Consider the following 23,272-nt stretch of genomic DNA (forward strand, 5'->3'; position numbering starts at 1 on the left):
TTGGAAAAAGGTATCATTGATATTGATATTTGAATTATTATTAAAGCAAAATTGTATTTATGTTTAAAAATTGAATTGATAACTTTTGTTTTAAAATTTTAAAAGCAATTTGATTTTTTTATTCTGCATCTCTGCAAAAAATAGCTTTTTAGCATTTATTCGTAAAAATATTGTTTCTCCAAAAGTTTCGCTTCTGTTGTTTCAAAAAATTATATTTAAAAAAAGTTTCAAATGTCCCAAAAATGCATTAGACTGATCACTGCTTAACACTTGTAGCACCAACGGGGTCAAAACTTACGCGAAGCACCAAGGGGGTCAAAAAAGTTGGAAATGCAACTTCATCCGGCTGTATCTCGGCGAAAACTCAACCGATTTGGATTATTCTTGTTGCATTCGATCCGGAAGGATGTCAAGAATCACCTACAACAAGGTAGATCCAAAACAGATGCGTCTACCCTAAGTTACAATGAAAAAGGCATTTCCAACTTTTTTTTCAAGGGTTGTATGAGCCGGTGAAAATGCATTTCCAACTTTTTTGAGCCCGTTGGGGCTACAAGTGTTAAGACATGAAAACTGTAGTGTTACTTCCAAAAGATTACAAAATAATAAAAAAATCCTTTTTTAATATTTTGTATTTTTGAATTTGCTTTGAATCCAGGGGAGGTAAATTTAGGTCATATAAAATTTACATGAATTTTTATAGCCCAATTACAACCCCAGAACAAATGTCAACCCCGCTGGCGGTGCTTCGATAATAGCTATCTGAGATAAGAATAGAATACTATTGATTTTGTTGAGCAAAAATCGTCACTAACATTTCATTTTTTACTATCTTAAGCAAAGATGTGGACTACCTTCCAACGGCTGATTAATTCAAAGTTGGGATCAGAGTTTTCTGGTGCTTATATAATCGAGTAAATCTACTAAAGGAAAATACCTACAAAATAACCTTCAAAATAGCTAATACTAACAAATAGCACTATTTTTCTCATAAAAATGGTTACATACATTCATAGGCTCTGTTTGAAATTTTAGAAGAGATGTGATCTTATTTTTCAAGACCAAATCAATTAATCAATTCAATTGTTAAAAAATGTCACACATTCAAAAACCTTCCAAAATAACTTTTAAGCCAAACATCCACATCGTAGTAGATTCACGGCTCAGCAAACGCGCCCTCTATTACGTATTACGACACAGCATCGCACGTATCCACCTTAAGCTCCTACACCTACCAACAATACAGCACAACGAGTACCACGAACGATTGTTGGTTGGAAAACCCTCTCGAAGCGGGAAAACTCACTCTTCGGGCAGCTGGCTCTCTTCGTCGTCGTCTACAAACACATGAAGAAGAGACTTCAACCGCCCAAAAACGTTCGTCGCCTGGCACGTGCCACATCAGTCGAGCCTCGGATCTCCTTGCGAACGGTTGTTGGGCGGTTTTCCTCCGTACATCGCGTGCGGCTTTTCTCGTGAAAGAAAAACTCTGCCTATTGCACATATAGCCAGCCAAGCGGCGAGGACTGCCTGTTTTTTTTTTGTAGAGTGAAGAGTGACGGTTACGAAAAGAAAAAAAAAGTTGGATAAAATTTATTCGCGACCGCGTCGTCATTTTTCGCAACAAATTGCTGACGAAATTTGGCTCAGTGTATTGGTGAAAAATCGGTTGGTTGGTGGAAACTCGCCACCGAAAAATAAGAAGGCTCAACCATGTGAGAGGTGGTCGAAGACGAAAGTGAAGGCGCAGCAGTGACCGAACCCCGAAAGAGAGTGAAAACTGATGGAAAAATCCGTGAGCCGTGTCCGTTTTTCCATGGCGGCGAAGATTTGATCATTGGAGATTCGCCGAAAAAAAAACCGAGAAGATTTTGGCAGATTTACGACCGTTTAGTGATAGTGACCATTTCGAAGAAGATTAACTCCTGAACGAACCAACTAGACCTGCAAGGTGAATCTGATAGGCGAATTAAAAACAGCTTCAGCGATCGAATCAACGAACCCACCAGCAAGTGAGGGAAGTTCGACGAACGCCGTACAAAAGGTAGCTCGCAGCTGTGGCGAAATGAAGCAATCGAGGGGCTATTAATCGATGAATTTAGGATGGGCGGATAAAATTTGGAAAAGCGAAAAATAAAAACAAGTGAAAGTGACACCCATGTGCAATTTATTCGGATGCCGGCAGCATCAAAAAGTGATTGATGATGATTGGATTGGGGTGGTTGAAGTTGGGTTGGGTGGAAATTGAAGATTAAGAGGGCGAGTTACGCAAAGCTGTTATTGAGTGGGTTTGACGGATCAAAACAATGAGAGTTTGACAAAAAAAAAAACGCTGAGCAGACCAGTTATGGTACTGACTCTGAATAATTGTTAAATGTCTTAGAAAATTATATATAGTAAAGTTATCACAGTATAAAAATGTTTTGCAATAACCCATTAACAATACAAATCAGATAGAATAAAAAAAACGACAGAATTGATTAATTTTAAATATCAAATAACATTAATCAACATTGCAAATCCGAAAAAAAAAACATATTTTTCAAGGACAAATTTTGAAACCCAAATACACAATGCAAATCCTAAAAAAAATCAATTTTTGATCGCCGATTATTTTTGCTTTCTTTGTTTAGATTGATATTTTTCGGCGAATAAGAACACAATTTTTAAACGTTTTTTTCTTACGTTTTGGCCTACTTTTCTCCTTTCGGCCATCATCAGAATCTATTTAGAACAAAATTACAAAATATTACAAAGTTATTCACAATTGTAATGTTTGTAACTTTGTAATATTTTTGTAACTTTGTAATATTTTAGTAACTTTATTAAACTTAACTTTATTAAAATTTGTTCCAGCCTAAACAACAACATACAGAAAGGGCATGTGAATATTCAACAATCGTACCTTAAAAAGAGATTTTCGGATCGAATTGTCACCAAAAAAAATCGGCAAGTTATAATTCTAAATTAAATTTTCAAAAGGTCCTATATGCATAGGAAACCCATGACTCATAGGTTTTTTTGAAAAATTACTCTAGAATTAATTCTTTTGATCGAAAAAAGTTACACACAAAAAATTCAATTTATTTATGAGTAGAAGTTAATTTCCCAAAAAAGTAATTATTTGAAAAATCCAAAAAAAATTACAATACTTTCAATAGTTCTCACAGATTTTAAATTTAAGAAGCTTTATTTCAGTTCCTAATCAACTAAGTTAAAAAAAACTATAAGAAATTTTTTGAACATCTATCAAAAAAAAAATTAAAAATTAAATCACAGGCAAATATTTGAATGAAAAAGGTGTTCCAAAGTGCTTTTTAACACCCAACGCAGTTTTTTGCAATCATGAGTTTACGAATTTTACAAAGCTCGATTAAACATATCGAGCTCAAACATGCTAAATATAATTAACAACGCAGAGCAATTCTCTACGAAATCGGTCTTTTTTCTTCAATTTTAATTTTTGTATTTTTTAATCCGACTGAAACTTTTTTGGTGCCTTCGGTATGCCCAAAGAAGCCATTTTGCATCATTAGTTTGTCCATATAATTTTCCATACAAATTTGGCAGATGTCCATACAAAAATGATGTATGAAAATTCAAAAATCTGTATCTTTTGAAGGAATTTTTTGATCGATTTGGTGTCTTCGGCAAAGTTGTAGGTATGGATATGGACTACACTGGAAAAAAATAATACACGGTAAAAAAAATTTGGTGATTTTTTAATTTAACTTTTTATCACTAAAACTTGATTTACAAAAAAACACTATTTTTTTTTTTGACATGTTTTAGAGGACATAAAATGCCAACTTTTCAGAAATTTCCAGGTTGTGCAAATAATCATTGACCGAGTTATGAATTTTTTAATCAATACTGATTTTTTCAAAAAAACGAAATTTTGGTCGTAAAAATTTTTCAACTTCATTTTTCGATGTAAAATCAAATTTGCAATCAAAAAGTACTTTAGTGAAATTTTGATAAAGTGCACCGTTTTCAAGTTATAGCCATATTTAAGTGACTTTTTTGAAAATAGTCGCAGTTTTTCATTTTTTTAAATTAGTGCACATGTTTGCCCAGTTTTGAAAAAAATATTTTTGAAAAGCTGAGAAAATTCTCTATATTTTGCTTTTTCGGACTTTGTTGATACGACCCTTAGTTGCTGAGATATTGCAATGCAAAGGTTTAAAAACAGGAAAATTGATGTTTTCTAAGTCTCACCCAAAACACCCACCATTTTCTATCGTCAATATCTCAGCAACTAATGGTCCGATTTTCAATGTTAATATATGAAACATTTGTGAAATTTTCCGATCTTTTCGAAAAAAATATTTTCAAAATTTTCAAATCAAGACTAACATTTCAAAAAGACCAAACATTCAATATTACGCCCTTTTGATATGTTAGTCTTGATTTAAAATTTTTGAAAATATTTTTTTCGAAAAGATCGGAAAATTTCACGAATGTTTCATATTTTATCATTGTAAATCGGACCATTAGTTGCTGAGATATCGACATTAGAAAATGGTGGGTTGTTTGGGTGAGACTTAGAAAACATCAATTTTCCTGTTTTTAAACCTTTGCATGGCAATTTCTCAGCAACTAAGGGTCGTATCAACAAAGTCCGAAAAAGCAAAATATAGAGAATTTTCTCAGCTTTTCAAAAATATTTTTTTCAAAACTGGGCAAACATGTGCACTAATTTAAAAAAATGAAAAACTGCGACTATTTTCAAAAAAGTCACTTAAATATGGCTATAACTTGAAAACGGTGCACTTTATCAAAATTCCACTAAAGTACTTTTTGATTGCAAATTTGATTTTACATCGAAAAATGAAGTTGAAAATTTTTTACGACCAATATTTCGATTTTTTGAAAAAATCAGTAGGGTAGGGTAGTTATTAAGGCTTGAGGTCAGGCCGGCGGGGCGGTTTTTTCGCTTTTTTGTTTACGTTATTGTCGCTCTCAGCGCGAGCGGCGAATGCGACGAAAACTCTCCCGTTGCTGTGCCGTGCTGCCAGTATGTGTGTTCTGCACTATAGTCAAGATACGATTTCAAAAAAGGTGTTTATTTTTGATATCAAGAAGCAAATTACACTAATTTGGGGTCGCTGAACTCGAATATGACTTCAAAAACAGACACGGGGAACAATGATAAAATGGCTCTAACAAGTCGTAGTTTCAACCAATCAGGCTCATATTTTGGGGAAAGGTGTGTCTACTTGATACATGTTTGCCATAATAGTGGCTTTGGTTATGGACGCTTCCTTGCAAAGTTATTCATAAATGTTTGATTCTGGGGTGTAAAAGTAAATTATGGACAAAAATTACATATTCGCTCATAGGCTGCCATTAACACAAAAACTATTTTTTCTTCAGATTTCTTTCGACTATTCATAGGGAATGAGTTGGGCTACAATGTCCTTTCATCAGTTTTGACCAAAATTAAGAATATACCCAGAATCCAGGGCTGTCTCATTGTTCCCCACTCTTTTCAGCCCATGGGTAACAATGAGACACTTTGATTTTTCTTCATTAAACTTTTCAAAATCTTTGGAAATCTTTCAAAACATGAATTTAAAGTGATTTTTGGCATATTTATTGAGTTTAAACTTCATTTCATTAAAAAATATAAAGTTATTTTGTATGAATATATGGATTTTACAAAATTTAGATACTTTTTAGTATAACTTTTGTTAATTAAAGTTTCAAGTTGGCAAAATTGCTTTAAAATGTTCAAGCCAAGTCACCTGCAATGATACAACACAAAAACATGATGTTTAGCTCGAAAAGTTTTGATTTTTATAGAGTGTCTCATTGTTCCCCACCTGTCTCATTGTTCCTGCCAAGTGCGTCTACAATGAGACAGTTGAATAACTCTGGCTGTAGGTCGGATCGATCTCATATTTTGGTCAATGTTAGAACACATTAAAATAAAGAAAATGCAACAAAAAGCTCATTAAAACATGCGGATGAAAAAATGAGAAAAATCTTTGAAAGTTGAAAACCAAAAGTGTCTCATTGATGACTACGCTACCCTATTGATTAAAAAATTCATAACTCGGTCAATGATTTTTTGCAAAACCTGGAAATTTCTGAAAAGTTGGCATTTTATGTCCTCTAAAACATATAAAAAAATAAATAAAAATAGTGTTTTTTTGTAAATCAAGTTTTAGTGATAAAAAGTTAAATAAAAAAATCACCAAATTTTTTTTACCATGTATTGTTTTTTCCCAGTGTAGTCCGTATCCATACCTACAACTTTGCCGAAGACACCAAATCGATCAAAAAATTCCTTCAAAAGATACAGATTTTTGAATTTTCATGCACGGCACCACATCATTTTCTATGTATATGCAGCGCTGCGGAGAGATGACTACTAGATACCAAAAAATAGAGCTTACCTGGACCATGGAAAAATTAACTATAGCACGGCGACAAACTCATGATGCAGGTGGGAAATGGCTTCTTTAGAGGCAAAATACCGAATGCCACCAAAAAAATTTTCACAGTGTACTTAAACCCCCCAAACACCCCCCCCCACTACATCCCGTCCCACCAATCTCCCATACCAACCTCCTCCCCCAACCAAACCCAAAATAAAAACCCACTCGACTACCTCAGCATAACGCCACACAACAACCCATACACCCAAAACCCCCACAAAATAACCCCCCCCAAATCATCCCTGCCAATATCAAAAAATCTCCGGCCCAACCCTTCTTTTAATTTTTCATCCCACCCCCCAAATTCCCCACAAACCCCTTCCCACCCTACTATCATAAAAAAAAAAAAAACTACTACCCACAAAAAACCCCTCATCCCACCCCCAAATCCTCCTCACCCCCATACCCCTTACCACCCCAAAAAAACCCCCCCCACCCCCACAATCCTCTCGCCCTCCAACAATACACCAACCCCACAACACGTTCTCCCCCCACTCCCCCCCACTCCCTTACTCCCTAAAACTGCCCCAATCCCAATCCCCACAAAACCCAAAAACCCCCTCATCAATGCAAATCCCTACCCCCCAAATCCCACTCCACCAAATTCCCCCGTTCAAACCAACCAAAAAAAAAAAAAAAACTCCCCCCCCCCACCCCACCCTCAACAACCCCTCCTAAAATTACTTAACCTACGCAACCCTCAAACCAAACTTCTCCATCCTCTACTTACTCCCCATCCTTCCCCCTAATACCCCCACTTACTATGTCCCTCTCCTATACCATATAAGACGTCCTAATCATCTGTTCGCCTCGTCGCCAAATACCCAACTAAGTGGTATTGCTAAGCCGGAAAGCTCCTGAAGCGTGAAAAATAATACGAGCTCCTAAAATGAGACTAGTGCCGGCAGAAGTCGTAGCAGCAAGCACAATAACAACAGTGTTCGTCTGGCCCCATCAAAGCAATCCGCGAGAAGATTTCTTGCGATAAAGGTTTTTGCCGGGTCTGCAGAGCTTTACATAATCCCTCACACGACTACTTGGATCTTTAAAACGGCGAACCCTTGCACCCGAAACGTGTTTGTGTTTGAGTCACGTGGAGCGTAGGACCACGCACCTTAAGCGTTTTGTGGTCATAATTTTGCAACCTCATCACAGTTCGTCTGGCGCACTAATAAAATTATAAATAATGCACAAAAGGTCTGCAGTCAAACGTATAGTCAGACAGGGTGGAAGTGACCGCACCGCGAGGAAGTATTGCGACAAGTTTAACCAACCAACCAAACAACATGGTTGGTTATGATTTTCATAGATCCATAACTGCAACCGACGGCGGGTAGCATGCGTTCGGTTTATTCGTTTTGGATATGAACTAGGAAATGATGAAATCTCGGCTCAAGGCTCGAACGTCACTGCACTGAGAGGGGGGCGGTGTGGTTTCGACGACCATTGTTTGCGGAGGAAACTCGAAATCGCGTTTTGATGGTTTCGAACACGAAAGTGAATAAGGAACTCGTGGCTGGGCGGATGATTTCATAAAAAATTAAATTAATTTTTATGAAGGAAATTGCACCATCAAAAATGTTCTGATGCTTCTGTTTGTTGAGGAGATTCAAAAAAAGATCATAATTAAAAATAAATCATAGAATGCAACCTACACTGCATTGTGTTAAATTTGTATCTGCCATCTCTTAAAATTGCATCCGTTTTGATAAATTCTGTAATTAAAGTAATAAGGAAGGGTCAACTTTCAATACACAAATCTCATTTTACAACCCATTGTTCAGTGGAATCAGAAATATGGTTTTGGGATGATTAAAATATTATTTATTTTGAGAAGTATTTGAAAAGTTATTGGAAATTTGATTAGAAAGTCAATTCACGTTCATTTTTGTCAGTATCTTTTCTAAACATGAAAAAAAATAGTTGTAGTACTAAAATTGCTAAATTAAAAAAATCGACTTTTTTGGTGATATTCAGGCTTGATAAGGCTTCATAAATTTATAAAATTAAAATAATTTTAAATGAGTTATAAAAAATAGTCATCCAGACACTTCAATTATTATTTATCAAGTTATCATACTAAGTCTGTTCTTAGAAAATTTGAATTTTGTATGAGGCCGTTGCAAATATTTTTTGAAGTTTATGTCCCTCGGCTCTGACCAAAGTCGAGGGGGGGGGCAAAAAAATAAAAAAAATATAAAAATTGAAATTACAAGCCTAGGTTTCAACATTTGGATGAAAAAAGTGTTTTAAAATGCATTTTACAGGCGTACAGTTGCTTTCCAATCATTAGTTTTAAAAATATCGAGGTATTGACGGAATTTTTTTTTTCGCAAAAAAAAAACTTTTCGTGGGACTGTACATTGGTATTTCATGAAAATTTAAAATGTTTTCAAAGGAGTTCAAACATGCTAAATATGATTATAAACGCGGGAAAATGCATTTTAACTGGTTTTCAGTTGATTAAACTTAAATTTTCATTAAAATTTTGAAGTTTTTCGAAAAAATATTTTTTTTGCCCCCTGATTATTCAGGCCAACTTTGAAGGGGGGAGTGGGGAGGGGGCGACATAAACTTTGAAAAATATTTGCAACGGCCTAATGTGGTCTAAATAAATGGTTTGTTTTGTAGCTTCAACTATTTTCTCATTCAGTTATTTTTGATATGCATAAAATAAAATAAAAAAGGCATCAAAATAAAAGATTCAAAAATATAAAAGTTTTATTTAAAATAATTTTTATTGTAATTATTAATGTAATAATAATTATTAATTAAATTACATGAGTGTCCTTGGAAACCAGGTTAAAACAAATAGATGAGATTTTTTTAAAATTCATATTTCGAGAATGAAATTTAATGGAGCAATGCACTTTTGAAAACACAAACATATTCTCTGCACATGTCTATTTTCGGCATAATAACAATTTAACCTTCTACTGCCCAAATTTTTTCAATTTTTTTTCCCGTGTTTAGTAGGTCATTTTGACCAACTTTTGTTCTACGAAAAACTTGACTTCTCTCGTTTTATTTTTTCATGTTTTATTTTAAGTATTTAAATTTGCACTTATCTTCTTTAGTTTTTGTTTGTTTCTGAGAGTATTAGACTTATTCTACCACCTCCTATCATTACATTTTGCCTTTCTTTTTTCTTCATGTTTTTACAGTCACTTTTTCAATTTTTGCTTGTTTTTCACATTTTCTGCTATAGAATGGCACCATTATCATTTGAGTCGTAAAGAAAAAATGCGTAGAGGCAAATTCTTGGAAACTACAAAAATGAACGCAACCTTCTTTTCTCTTAAAATATAGGAAAGGTTAGTAAAAAAATGATATTTTTTAAACATAAACATAAACACAAAGTCACATAAAACATGTCAAACTTCAAACCCTAAAATTTCAAATATTTTAAAAGTTTCTATTTCCAATGCTCTTAAAAGATTAAAATTTGGTTTTTAGATCGAAGCTCGTCTAGAGGCGGGCTTGAGCTGCAGAGGGTTAACAGGGGTGCCCAACCTTTTGGCCCTGTCTAACTATCCTAAAATTCTGATCCGATGAATTTAAAAATAAAATTGAATATACTGAATTTCAAAACAGCAATGTCAAAAAATAACAAAAGCCATACAATGTTTTACAATGAACTACGAAATAGTCTCACAAAAAATTAAAAAAAAAATTCTCTAATGAAAAGTTGAAAATTTATAAGGGTCATTCTCTACCAACTCACACGAAGAGGTAACTTTTGTCCCTGATCACGAATCTTAGGTCCGTTTTTTGATATCTCGTGACGGAGGGGCGGTAAAAAAGAGGTGTTTTTCAATAATTTGCAGCCTGAAACGGTGATGAGATAGAAATTTGGTGTCAAAAGGACTTTTATGTAAAATTAGACGCCCGATTTGATGGCGTACTCAAAATTCCGAAAAAAACGTATTTTTCATCGAAAAAAACACTAAAAAAGTTTCAAAAACTCTACCATTTTCCGTTACTTGACTGTAAACAAATTTGGAACATTTCATTTTAAGGGAAATTTAATGTACTTTTCGAATCTACATTGACCCAGAAGGGTAATTTTTTCATTTAGAACAAAATTTTTAATTTTAAAATTTCGTGTTTTTTCTAACTTTGCAGGGTTATTTTTTAGAGTGTAATAATGTTCTACAAAGTTGTAGAGCAGACAATTACAAAAAAATTGATATATAAACATAAGGGGTTTGCTTATAAACATCACGAGTTATCGCGATTTTACGAAAAAAAAAAAGTTTTGAAAAAGTTAGTCGTCGTCGATCATGGCCGTTCATCGTCACCCGCCACAGAAACGGACGACGAAACAAAGAGAAACGCAAAAAGTAACTTTTTCAAAACTTTTTTGGTTTGGTTACCCCTTACGACAAAGTTTCACGCAAATCGAGGAGGGGTCGGGGCAACTGCTGTGTGAGTTGGTGGACTCATAAGTATTTTTTACAAAACATTAAATATCAACACTCTATTTGTTTTTTTTTTTTTTTTTTTTTTCGACAAATTCAATGCAAACTCAAATTCACCATCAATTAACATCACGTCGATTTACATTTACGCAAAACCTAAAAAACAAACTTAAAACTGGGTGCCTTACTTCTTCCAGTCTGGGGAATCAAATGATCCCCCCTTTAACGCGTGTGGCAGCATATTTACCTACAAAAAGAGCAACGAAAAAACTGTCACACAAGGCGTATCTAATAGTGATAACCGTAAAATCCGTGAAGAAAAAAGAAGACAAAAAACACATTGCATGGCTCTTTAATTTCGCTAGATTTGCTCAACGTTACAAATCTCAACGCTGATGGGAGATTTGTTGAGGTTTGGCGAAATAGTTTTTTGCTGTTACTCTGAAGGAGAGCGTCTCTCGTCCACTTCTGATAAGTGAACTGCGTGCTGAATTGCAAATGTGCGTTGCACGCATTAGTTGATAAAGCGCCGAATCAGAGCGGAACCAATAGAGTCATTCAATTTGGATGGGACAATTTAACAGTTTAACATCCAGTTATGGCTATTGACACTAATTGTTGGCGATTCTCGTAAATTGAATTATGTTTCACTCATCACGTTGAATCACATCATTCATTGATACAAAAAAACACAAGATATTCAGTGAAAGTTTCCTCACTTGCGCTTTCATTCAATTGTGTGGTAGCTTCTTTTCAATAGTTCTCCGTTTCGAACGAAACTATCGTAACGGACGTTGCACCCGAGACCTGATTCTATCATTCAAGACAGTCAGTGCTGCTGCTCCTACACTTTGCGTGAAGTTTGCCTCTCGGAGTAAAATAATAAAAACATCCAAAGCTTCGCGCGCATTAACACGCTCGGGTGCTTATCCCTATTTTCTTTTAGGTTTCCCTGCCTCTTGCACAACAAAAAACTGTGACATGCTAGGAGCCCAAAAACAATCTTTAGTGAATTTGACACGCGGGAGTAAAAGTAACCTTTTTTGTCGACTTTCATTTTAAAATGCGGATTATGAAAATGAAACTGGCAACATAATTATTAGGAAAACTGATGTTTTATCGGAAAATTTAAATACAAATTTTCAAGATCTCCAAAACTATACGGAACGATACGAAATTTTCATTTCATTTATTGTTTTTTGTTTAAATTGTATTTTTAAGCTATGAGTCATTCTTCGCCAACTCACACAGCAGTTGCCCCGACCCCTCTATGATTTGCGTGAAACTTTGTTCTGAGGGGTAACTTTTGTCCCTGATCACGAATCCGAGGTCCGTTTTAGAGATCTCGTGATGGTGAGGGGGTTCGACCCCTTTTATTTATTCTGGATTTTTACAAAGATACTTTTTCCAGCGATATGTAGCTTGGAACGGTAAGAGAAAGAAATTTGGAGTCTGAGGGAATTTTTATCTAAAAATTAGGTACCCAATTTGATGCCGTTCACAAAATTTCAAAAACCGTATTCTTCATCGAAAAACGTTAAAAATTGTTTTTTAATCCCTGCCATTTCCCGTTACTCAACTGTCAACGGTCGAGAGATACACACTTAGATTTTCCTACCGAATTCGGTAAAGTTTACCGAATTTTCAACTGCTGTACTGCCGTGCTACGCATAATTGTCCCATGTTCAAAAAAGTGCAACTGAGAAAAACGCGATTGATATTTTTCGACCGATTTCTGTGTTTCTACGCATAATTGTCCCGTGGGTTCCTATTCGCCCTATGTGTCCCTAATCGCCCCAGTTAGCAGGTTATCATCCTTATTTGTGATTCTCTTGCTAGGTAAACAAGACATAATGCTTCGTAAAACTAATGATTCCGTGTATTAAAATACTTGGTGGGACAATTATGCGTAGAAGTTTAACGATGAGACAAACAGACTGGGTGTTGTTTTTAATGAGTTTCCGAACAAAGTACCAGATTTTATGTGTTTTTCTTAAACTACACATCAAACTAAACTTAAAAATGTCATAAAGTCAAAATCGTCCAAAACTGACATGGGACAATTATGCGTAGAACGACAGTGTACTGTACAACAGTGCGGTAAACTGAAAATAACCGAATTCGGTAAAAACATACCAAAATTCGGTAATTAAGTTCATCATTGTTCATCGTACAACCGAAAATCGGTAAAATTTTGTTCTTTTTGACAGATGGTTTACCGATCGATAATTTACCGATTTTTCAACCAACGAATTCGGTTTAATAATCTAATTGTGTTTGTTGTTTTATGGGAACTTTAATGTACATTTCGTATCTGCAATAACCCAGGGCTTCATCCATAAAGTCCGTTACGCTAAAATATACCAAAATTAGTATTAATTTTTTGAATCAATTTTTTGTTTTAAATCGAAATATTGGTCGCAAAAAAAATTCAACTTCATTTTTCAATGTAAAATCGAATTTTCAATCAAAAACTACTTTTGTGAAATTTTGACAAAGTGCACTGTTTTCAAGTTACAGCCATTTTTAGGAAACTTCTTTAAAAATAGTCGCAGTTATTATTATTTTTTTCAAAATTAGTGCCCATGTTTGCCCACATTCGAAAAAAATATTTATGAAAAGCTGAGAAATTTCTCTATATTTTGCTTTTTTCAACTTTGTTGATACGATAGATGCTGAGATATTGCCATTCACATTCGTGAAAATTTCTAATCAGAATTCTGAATTTTTAATCAAGACTAACATTTCAAAAGGGCCACACATTCAATATTACGCCCTTTTAAAATTTTAGTCTTGATTAAAAAAAAAGAAAATATTGTTTTCGATAAGATCGGAAAATTTCATATTTTAACATTGAAAATCGGACCATTAGTTGCTGAGATATCGACATTAGAAAATGGTTGGTTGTTTGGGTGAGACTTAGAAAACATCAATTTTACTGTTTTTCAAATCTTTGCAGGGCAATATCTCAGCACCTTTGGGTCGTATCAACAAGGTTTCAAAAAGCAAAATATAGACAAATTTCTCAACTTTTCAAAAATATGTTTTTCAAATGTGGGCAAACATGGGCACCAATTAAAAATAAAAAAATGAATAACTGTGACTATTTTCAAAAAAGGCTATAACTTGAAATTGACGCACTTTTTCAAAATTTCACTTTAGTACTTTTTGATTGCAAATTTGATTTTACATCGAAAAATCAAGTTGAAAAATTTTTGCGACCAAAATCATAACTCGGTCAAAGATTTTTTGCCCATTCTGGAAATTTCTGAAAAGTTGGCATTTAACGTCCCCTAAAACATATCATATTCATAAAAAATAAAAATAGTGTTTTTTTTTGCAAGTCAAGTTAAAGCGACAAAAAGTGAAATTAAAAATTTCATACCGTGTATCATTTTTTTCAGTGTAGTCCTTATCCATGCCTACAACTTTGCCGAAGACACAAAATCGATCAAAAAATTCCTTCAAAAGATACAGATTTTTGAATTTTCATATATCATTTTTGTATGGACAGCTACCAAATTTGTAAGGAAAATAATATGGACAAACTAATGATGCAAAATGGCTTCTTTGGGCATACCGAAGGCACCAAAAAAGTTTCAGCCGGATTAAAAAATACAAAAAAAAACGAATTATCTTTACGAATTACCAGAATTTTACGAAAAAGTTTTTTGAAGAAGTGATGATTTTGACCTGTCTGTATTTTTTTAGAACGTTCAGCAATTCGGCATAAAAATGACCCTTTGAAACCTTTGTGGCTCGTGCATTACTAGAATGTGACGATTATTTTTTTAATAAAGAAGCAAACCAGAAACTGCCGTACATCACAAAAATTAAAAAAAAAATATATGAAAAATTGTTAATTGAAAAAGATTAGATTTAAAAAGACACCAAGTATTGATCAGAAAACCCTGACATTAAAAAAATCAAACTTGCCTGCTTTTGGTAAAAATTGAAACTGAACAATAAATTATAAGCCCTCACATGTTTGGTTCAGAAAGATAACTTGTAACAATGCAGCCTTGAAAAGTAATGAAAAACTTATAATAAAATATCAAATATCAAAGTTCTTTATAAAAATTTCTAAACGTTAAAATAAATATTCTACAGTTTTATTTTTCATTTTATGTTATGTTATATAAAAGGTGAAAAATCATTGTTTAAACATTATTTAATTTAATTTGCTGCTAAATATTTCAAAATATCTAAGAAATCATGTTCGATTATTTTTATCTGGTTTGAATTTGTTTTGCGGTTAAAAATCTTAAGAATTTGTAAAAAAAAAAAACGGTAAAGAATCCAAGTCGTGTAACTATTTTTTTAACATTTTTAAATGTTATTCAAATGTAATTTGAAAAAAAATCGATTATTGTTAAAGCCTTTGTCCTCGAAAAATTCTCGCAAAAAAAGCTAGAAAAAAACATAAACGTTTGCTAAAACTGTTAGCAAACATTTATGTTTTTTTCTAGCTTTTTTGTGAGAATTTTTCGGGGACAAAGGCTTTAACAATAATCGATTATTAACGAGTATCTGAAGTTCATTTCTACAATTTTTATTTTCATTTTTGCTTTTTGGGTGTTTTTGAATACCCCTGGCTCAAGATGGTTTTATAAAAACTTAATAAGCAAAAATTAAAAATTTGGTTTATTGGATCTTTAAAAAAAAAACTCCATATCGGATAATCGAAATATTGGACGATCGAAGCTTCGGATAATCAACTCTGCGTTGTATTTACTATAAATATGTTTTAAACAGGTATATTTTGGCTACCTTGCGTTTTGCTACTTTTATCTAAATTAAAAGTGAATCTTCCGAACTCTCCAAGCCTAACAATAACCAAATTAAAATAGGACCCACTAACAAAAACAACACACACACGTGAGTGCGTTTAGTGCACACAAAGGGAAAATCCGCTAATTTAATGGTCAGTTGATCAACACCACATTTTCACGGTCGTTACATAACTCGTTTTCGGTGGCTCTTCTTTGGGCGGCGGCGGTTTAGAGAAGAAAAGGCGCTGACTCTGGAACCGTCCACTCATCACGGGTGGGTGAGAAAAAGAGTGCAAGTGAAACCATTCCGCGGAGTCGGGCTTAACCTTCAGACCATTACACCCGACGGGCTTGGGCACGGGGCAACAAACCGTGCCCGGTTTGGAGGTCTCCGCGGAATCTCGCGGATATCTCTCGCTAGTGTGACGGACCAGCGAGGTTACGCAAGAACAATGTGCAGTGCATCATTGGCCATTTTTCAGCCGGTCAGTGGACCAAAGCAAACAGAATCCGTTTCAATTGGCGGTGGTGTTGCTTCTTGGGCTGAGAGGAAGAAAAAAGTGAATCAATTGGTGGTAGATTTGAATAGACGATTCCGAAAGAATTTCGGAGTCACTCAAGCGTAAATCCCGCGCGCGCGCACCTGCTTGGGCTCTCAAAGATTGCGACTTGAGCTCTGGCCAGGTGACTAAGGGTGGCGTTGTTTAGGGAGCACTACAGTAGCAGATTTTTATGGAAATGCTAAGAAGTGTCTACTTTGTATGCTAAGCAGAGTTAATAGATAAACTTATTTTTATACATTTTTCCGCTTTTTATATAGTTTATAAGTTAGTTTTAAGGTATCCCTTTTCCCTTTTGTACATGTAGGACCTCCTACATTTGAAATCACTGAATAGCGAAAGCTACAATATTTCATGAATAAATGAAAATTGCTAGTATTTAAAATTGAGGTGAAAAGTCATCGATTGTGATTGGACACTCAATAATATTTTAACTGAATGAATGTACATGGAAGAGAAAATCTGAATAAACATATTTAAAAAAAAAAAAATTATACATTTTCTATATTCGGCAAAACACAAAAAAAAACTCTTTAGTTTTAAAAAATGGAATAGTAAAAAGAGTAATTTCATTTTTTTTAAATCATTGCAAATTCATTATGATCTAAATCATGTTGAAAAAGGAGTAAAAAAGTCAGATTGGATCATTAAAAAGCATCCAACTAACCAAACAAAGCTTACATTTGCATACACAATGACATAGAAATCTAATCTTTTAATGAACTACTCGACCCGTGTAGCAACCACAAACATCTTCAAAAACCACCAAAAAAATGTTCTCTTTAATGATCATTATAAATCGCGTCCAATTAACGCTTTAGTACCGCTGCATTGTTTCCAGCTGCGCGTGGTGATGCAAAAGATATGAACACTGAACCGAAACCGAACGCGAAGAAAGTGCGGAAAATGAAAAGTGATTCTTCGTTAAACGATAAATTCGGATAGCCAAACAGTACTAGTAGTGTGTCCGTCAAAAATGGCGGAAATCATCAAGCGACGGCGGCACCACGTGGTGTTGGCCCTTTTCGTACTACTTGCCATCGTGGGATCACACCGGGCGTACGGCCAACGGGACACGATCTGTCCACCGCAGGACATCATCCTGCCGTGCCGATGTTCGCAACGGGCCAGCGAGATTCAGATATGGTGAGGTTTTTCTGTGGGGGGTTTGTGATCTTGGTCTATCGAAAACATTGAATTTCTTTTCAGGTGTTCGCACAGCGATCTCCCGCGAGTTCTGACCGGGCTGAAAGCGGTCTCCAAGGCCATCAACCGGCCCATTGACGAGCTGATCCTGGAGAACAACTTCCTACCGTCACTGCCGGGAAGGACCTTCGCACCGTTGAACATTCTACGGTTGATGCTCCGACACAACGGGCTCGAGCGGGTCTCCAATGGGTGGCTCAACGATCTGGACAAAAGTCTCGTCGAGGTTTTTATCGTGGAACGTAATTTACGCAGCCTGCCTGCCGATAGTCTGGTCGGTCTACGGAAGCTGGAAGCCGTAACGATTCAGAGTGACAGCTTGAAGCGTTTGCCGGACTTTTCCGGCTTACCCAAGTTGAGATACGTCAGTGTTCAGAGTTCCTCGTTGATCGAGGTTTCGCCGCAGAGTTTCCGGGATTTGAAGAACCTGGAGACGGTGAACATCGCCGGGAGTCGTACTCTGACTCGACTGGAGGGTGGACTGTTCAACGACCTCCCCAAGTTGAACTTGATCAATCTCGCCGAGAATGGGATCGATTGGGTCCACTTGAGGGCGTTCGTAGGACTGCCCAACTTGAAGACACTACAGCTTAGTGGTAACAAGATCGCCGACGCCGGAATGATTGGTAGAGCGGTGAAAGACATTCCAAACTTGTCAATTTTGAAGATCGATCGTAATGTGATATCCAAACTGAACGAAGCCAGTTTCGTTGATCTTCCTTCGTTGAAGGAACTGTATCTGAACGATAATACAATCACTGAGATCTACCACGGAGCATTCCACAGGACTCCAAGTCTAAAGCTGGTGCACTTGGAGAACAACTATCTCCGGAGAGTCCATCCGGAGTCGTTCCTGCAAGCATCCGGAAGTGGAGTTGAGGTGATTCACCTGCACCAGAATGAAATCGGACGCGTTGAAGAACTTCGATCTCTGCTAGACGCTTTACCTATGCTACGATTCCTCGATTTAAGCTACAACAAGCTGGAATCCATTCCATTCGGTGCCCTACGAGGTCACGGAACCTTAGAACAACTATACCTGAACAACAACCGAATCCGTATGATCGAGCGAGACGCCTTCATGGCCATGCCCGGCCTTCGCGAACTCCGCCTAAGCAACAACTCTCTAACCGACCTGCTACCGATGCCCTTCTGGAACCTCCCCGGACTAAAGGGAATCGACATCTCGTACAACAACTTCCGCCGAGTGGATCCAACCCTGCTCGTCGGCGTCCCTTCCCTGCGAAGATTCGACATCAGTGGCAACTCCCTCAGCATCCTCGATCCAGCTGCCTTCACGCACACCCCAATGCTCGAGACCGTCAACATCTCCTTCAACGAGCTCAGCCTGATCCACCCAGCGACCTTCCGCGACCTGAACCACATGTTCGAGATCGACGCTGGCAACAACAAACTGCAGGAGATCATTCCAGGACTCCCGATCGCGATCGAACGGATCAACCTACAACAAAACCAGATCGCCAACTTCCCCCAAAACCCAACCAACTCGCTCGATCTCCCCGCACTCCGCATGCTGGACATCAGTGGTAACCTACTGACCCGCGTGGCAAAGGGATCCTTCCAGACGACACCCCAGATGCGCATCCTCAGCATGGCTCGTAACCAACTGCAGAGCATCGACGAAGGCAGCCTAACCGGGTTGAACCGACTGGAAGTGCTGAACCTGCAGGATAACCGCCTACTTGCCCTGCACGAACGATCGCTCGCTCCGCTGGAGAACCTTCGCGATCTCAACCTGCAGGGAAACCGTATTGAAGTGTTGGTTGACAATCTGCTCGATAGCAACGGGAACCTGGAGCGATTCGATGCTTCGCGGAACAGTATCGTTGAGATTTCGTCGAAGGCGTTCCGCAACAGTAGATCGCTGCAGGTTCTGGACTTGTCCGGAAATAAGTTGAGGGAGCTACCAGAATCGCTTTCCGGACTATCCGAGCTTCGAGAAATTGACGTCAGCTTCAATCAGTTGACGGAACTGACGCCGACGGTGCTGGGATCGTGGAGAAACTTGGAAGAGCTCAAAGTTTCGAACAATAAGGTGAACCAACTGCATCAGGGATCGCTCAGGAATCTACCACTTCTTCAGTACATGGATCTGTCGAGCAATGAGCTGACGACTTTGGACCACGGATCGCTGAGAAACCTACCGGAGCTGCAAGAGTTGGTGCTAGCGGACAACCGATTGACCGATTTGAAGGATCGAGTGTTTGAGGATCTTCCCAATCTTCAGGTATGTTTTTTTTCTCAAATATCTCAAAAAACGATTCCTAACCGATCATTCACCCCAACACAGGCCGTCCACCTCCAGCAGAACAACCTGCAGCTCATCTCGCCGCACACCTTCTACCGGTCGCCTTCGATCGTCTACCTGAACCTGTCCGCCAACCAGTTCCGCAGTCTGGACAGCGTCGGGCTGCGCAGCGTACGGAACCTGGAGGTGCTCGACCTGTCCGGTAACTTTATCCGCCGGATTACGCCGAACCCGCTGCGCGGACTGGACTGGCTGGTGGAGCTGAAGCTGGACGATAACAAGATCTGCGGCATCCAGGGCGAACCGTTTGCGACGATGCCGCGGCTGCGGGTGCTCAGCATTCGGAACAATCGGATGTCGCGTGTGCCGGAGCTGATATTCCGCAACTTGAGGAGCAACATTGCGATACTGGATGTTGATGGTGGGTAGTCTTTGCTAGGTGACGTATTGAGATTCTAAAAGGGTTCTTGTCTTCTTAGGTAACCCACTGGACTGCAACTGCGACATGCTGTGGTACCTGGCTTGGCTGCAGGAGACCAGGAATCTCTACCCGGGACCGCGCTGCCGGGACGGAAAGATGTTGATGGATATGCGACTCTCGCGGAACGAGTGCCAATCGGATGCCAGAACGGGAACCGGTCCGGACGAGCAATTCCCGCTAACCAACGATCACGGAGATGTGTTCCTACGGGCGGCGGACTTTGACGACTGCGAGTCGGAGAACTACGAAGCGCTTCCGCCGGGACCTGCGCCGGGTATCGTGCCGGGTGTGGCCGTTGCACCCTTACCGGTGGAAAGTGAGTACTTCTCCAACCAGTACATTGACTATCCCAATGCGCTGAACGACAGTAACCTGGTGGGACGGACTAATGGATCTGCTACCTCCTTTTCAGGAGAGCCCCCGGGTCGGCACAACTTTACCCAGAACTTCATCGACTTCAACAATAACAAGTTTAATCAGGTGCCACCGCAGGTGCAGAACAATTCTCCGTTCACGTTCTTCGGAGTACCGATACCTAGCTTGAACATTGGGAAGATGTTTGGGGGATCGGGAAGAAGTTCCAACAACCGAGCGAATGCCGGAACTCGTGGAACGGGTCGTGTTCAGGTGTATCGACCTGGCGAACCTTCGATCACTTCCATATTCAAGAACGAAGATCGCCACGACATAGCGATACCTCCGAAGAACTCGGAAGACAACCAGGAAAAGAACCCTGGAGCGTCAAACGACAACAACCTGTTCTACAGACCGTACTTCCATACGTCCTTCCAAAAGCCAGACATCCAAAAGGGTGGATTCACCCCTGTGATCCCTGGTAGTGAAGGTGGATTCTCACCAATCACAGATCCCACGGTGAAGATCATCAAGCAGAACATCTCCGGCCCGGGACGGTGGCCCGACGAGTTCCGGGATCGTGTCTCTCTAGTGTCCGATACCAACAGCTATCTTCAGAAGAACCAATTCAAGGCCACGATCAAACCATCCCATCACGCTCCCTACTTCGTGGACGGAATAACGTACGGAGATCCGGTGCAGACGCCTCCTCCACCAAAGAAGACCGGAGAATCGAACAAGGACAGTACAAACCGCTTGGAGGTCACCGAGCGACCCAATCCAACGGGAACTCACAGCACTCCGCGCAATTCGGAAATGGAAGAAGACGAAGACGAAGAAGATGAGGAAGATACCGAAGATCAGATCGAGCAAGATCAGGCTCCTCCGTACCGCGATCCTCCCAAGTACGAAGACAGCGACATTACGACCCGGTTATCGATAGAACTTGGAACGGCCACCACTGCCGGACCCCAACCGGACTACAACAAACCATACACACTGCACAAGAACGAACCAACCGTGGTCCGAGAGTTGACCCGTGCCCCATCCAGCGAATTCTACGACGCGGTCAACCACTCGCCAAGTTCCCTCTCAGCGCTGGTATCCTCCTCGGGAACCACCGCCCAAAACAACGTCCCCAGCGGAGCTGGATCCGCAAAACGACCCCCGGGAAAATCAACCATCGTAAAGGTGGCAGCCCCCTCCTCCACCGTAACCCCATTCGTCGGAAGTTCCCCCCGCGGGGACGAATACTCACCCGGAACGCACCGAACCGGCCTGGCCAAGTACCAACCCGACGGGGGTGACTTTGTCACGCAGAGCATCGCGGACCTGGCCCAGCATCACCACAACCATCCGATCGGCGGGAACGAGATTCGGAAGCGCGAAGACATGGACTGGTACTATGCGACGTACAACCGGACGCCGATCTACGACGAGTTTGAGCCGGGGCTGAACTCGTTCAAGAGTGGTGCTGGCAGAGGAGGGCAAAGCTTGGCGTTGGTTGTGTTGGGGATGGCCGCCGTCGGAACCATTTGGAGAAGATGTTTTATGATTTAGTGAGTAAGAGAAGTTGTGCACCAGAGCGGAGTTTGAAGATTGAACAGTGAAAACACAATCAGTCGAAGCAGCAGTGATATAAGTTAAGTGGAGCGCCTTATGAATTCCATCCATGTGTAAAAAGATTTCAAGAATCCTTTGAATAAAGTTGTATAATAGTTGTAGTTTTAAGATATTATGAGTTTATTTTTCCTTTTGTGAAACATTTTATCACCATTTCAGGCAATTATTTACAATATATAATGGTTAAATTGCGATTTAATATACTAAAAATGTATAAAACATAAAATCTCTAGCAAAAATAACTTTTAAAAATCGCTTATAACTTTTTAGGATCAAGCTTAGGTCCCTTTGGCCTTTCGAATTAGATTGAATAAAACTCTGAAAAATGACAAACTCGCCTCGCTAGGAGACGGTAATTTTAGCGGATTGCAGACTGGATTTCGCCATGTGATGTGATGATTGTCTAAGCCCAAGTTGCCTACACGGAGTAAAAAGAGTTCTCAAAATCGTGAACATGCGTTCATGTAAATGGGAACCACGAACAAAGTGTTCAAATTGCATGGTACCAAGAAAGTTTCTAATCTATCTTTATCGTTATCGAACCTCGATAATTCTATCGGCGACAATTTTATCGACGATAACGAACGATAACTTATATTTAATAAATTTCTAAAATTCTAAAATTTCTAAAAACTAAAACCAGCCAAATTATGTTGAATTTTCAAGCTTCCTCTTATTTATATTATTTATATAATAGGGTAAGTTTCAAAGTATAAATACTTTTAAAAAATCACAAAATACTGTTTTTTTTTCAAGTACTCAAATTTTTTATAATTTGCAATATGGGTGTCAAACGATTCGAAAATTTGCATGTATTTAAACTGTTAAAGAGTTTTTGAAGGAAATACTCAAATTTTCACAAGATACCGTATTTTCTCAAAAATACACAAATTTTTATAAATCGCAATAATAGTATCAAACGATTTGAAATTCTGCATGTATTTAAACTGTTTTAGAGTTTTTTGAATGAAATACTCAAATTTTCAAAAAATACGGTATTTTCTCAAAAATACTAAATGTTTTATGATTCGCAATATGGGTATCAAACGATTCAAAATCTTGCAAGCATTTTAACTGTTTTAGAGTTTTATGAATAAAATACTAAAATTTTCACAAAATACCGTATTTACTAAAAAATACTCA

General features: G+C 38.1%; 1 protein-coding gene across 3 annotated transcripts; it reads left to right on the plus strand.

Moving 5' to 3' along the window:
* Positions 1-1,471: 1,471 nt before the first annotated feature.
* On the plus strand, positions 1,472-22,236 carry LOC120416808 (protein artichoke). Of its 3 annotated transcripts, XM_039578682.2 has the most exons (6): positions 1,472-2,044; positions 17,038-17,342; positions 17,406-19,650; positions 19,714-20,092; positions 20,151-20,468; positions 20,565-22,236. In XM_039578682.2, the coding sequence occupies exons 2-6, from the start codon at positions 17,173-17,175 to the stop codon at positions 22,064-22,066; spliced, it is 4,614 nt and encodes a 1,537-aa protein (XP_039434616.1). In that variant the 5' UTR covers positions 1,472-2,044; positions 17,038-17,172; the 3' UTR covers positions 22,067-22,236. The 3 variants fall into 3 exon arrangements, with proteins under 3 accessions (XP_039434616.1, XP_052564230.1, XP_039434615.1); XM_052708270.1 differs by having other exon boundaries at positions 20,151-22,236; XM_039578681.2 differs by lacking the exon at positions 1,472-2,044 and having other exon boundaries at positions 16,976-17,342; positions 20,151-22,236.
* The last annotated feature ends 1,036 nt before the right edge of the window (positions 22,237-23,272 follow it).

Source organism: Culex pipiens, chromosome 2, assembly GCF_016801865.2.
Source record: "Culex pipiens pallens isolate TS chromosome 2, TS_CPP_V2, whole genome shotgun sequence".
NCBI classification, from domain to species: Eukaryota; Metazoa; Arthropoda; class Insecta; order Diptera; family Culicidae; genus Culex; species Culex pipiens.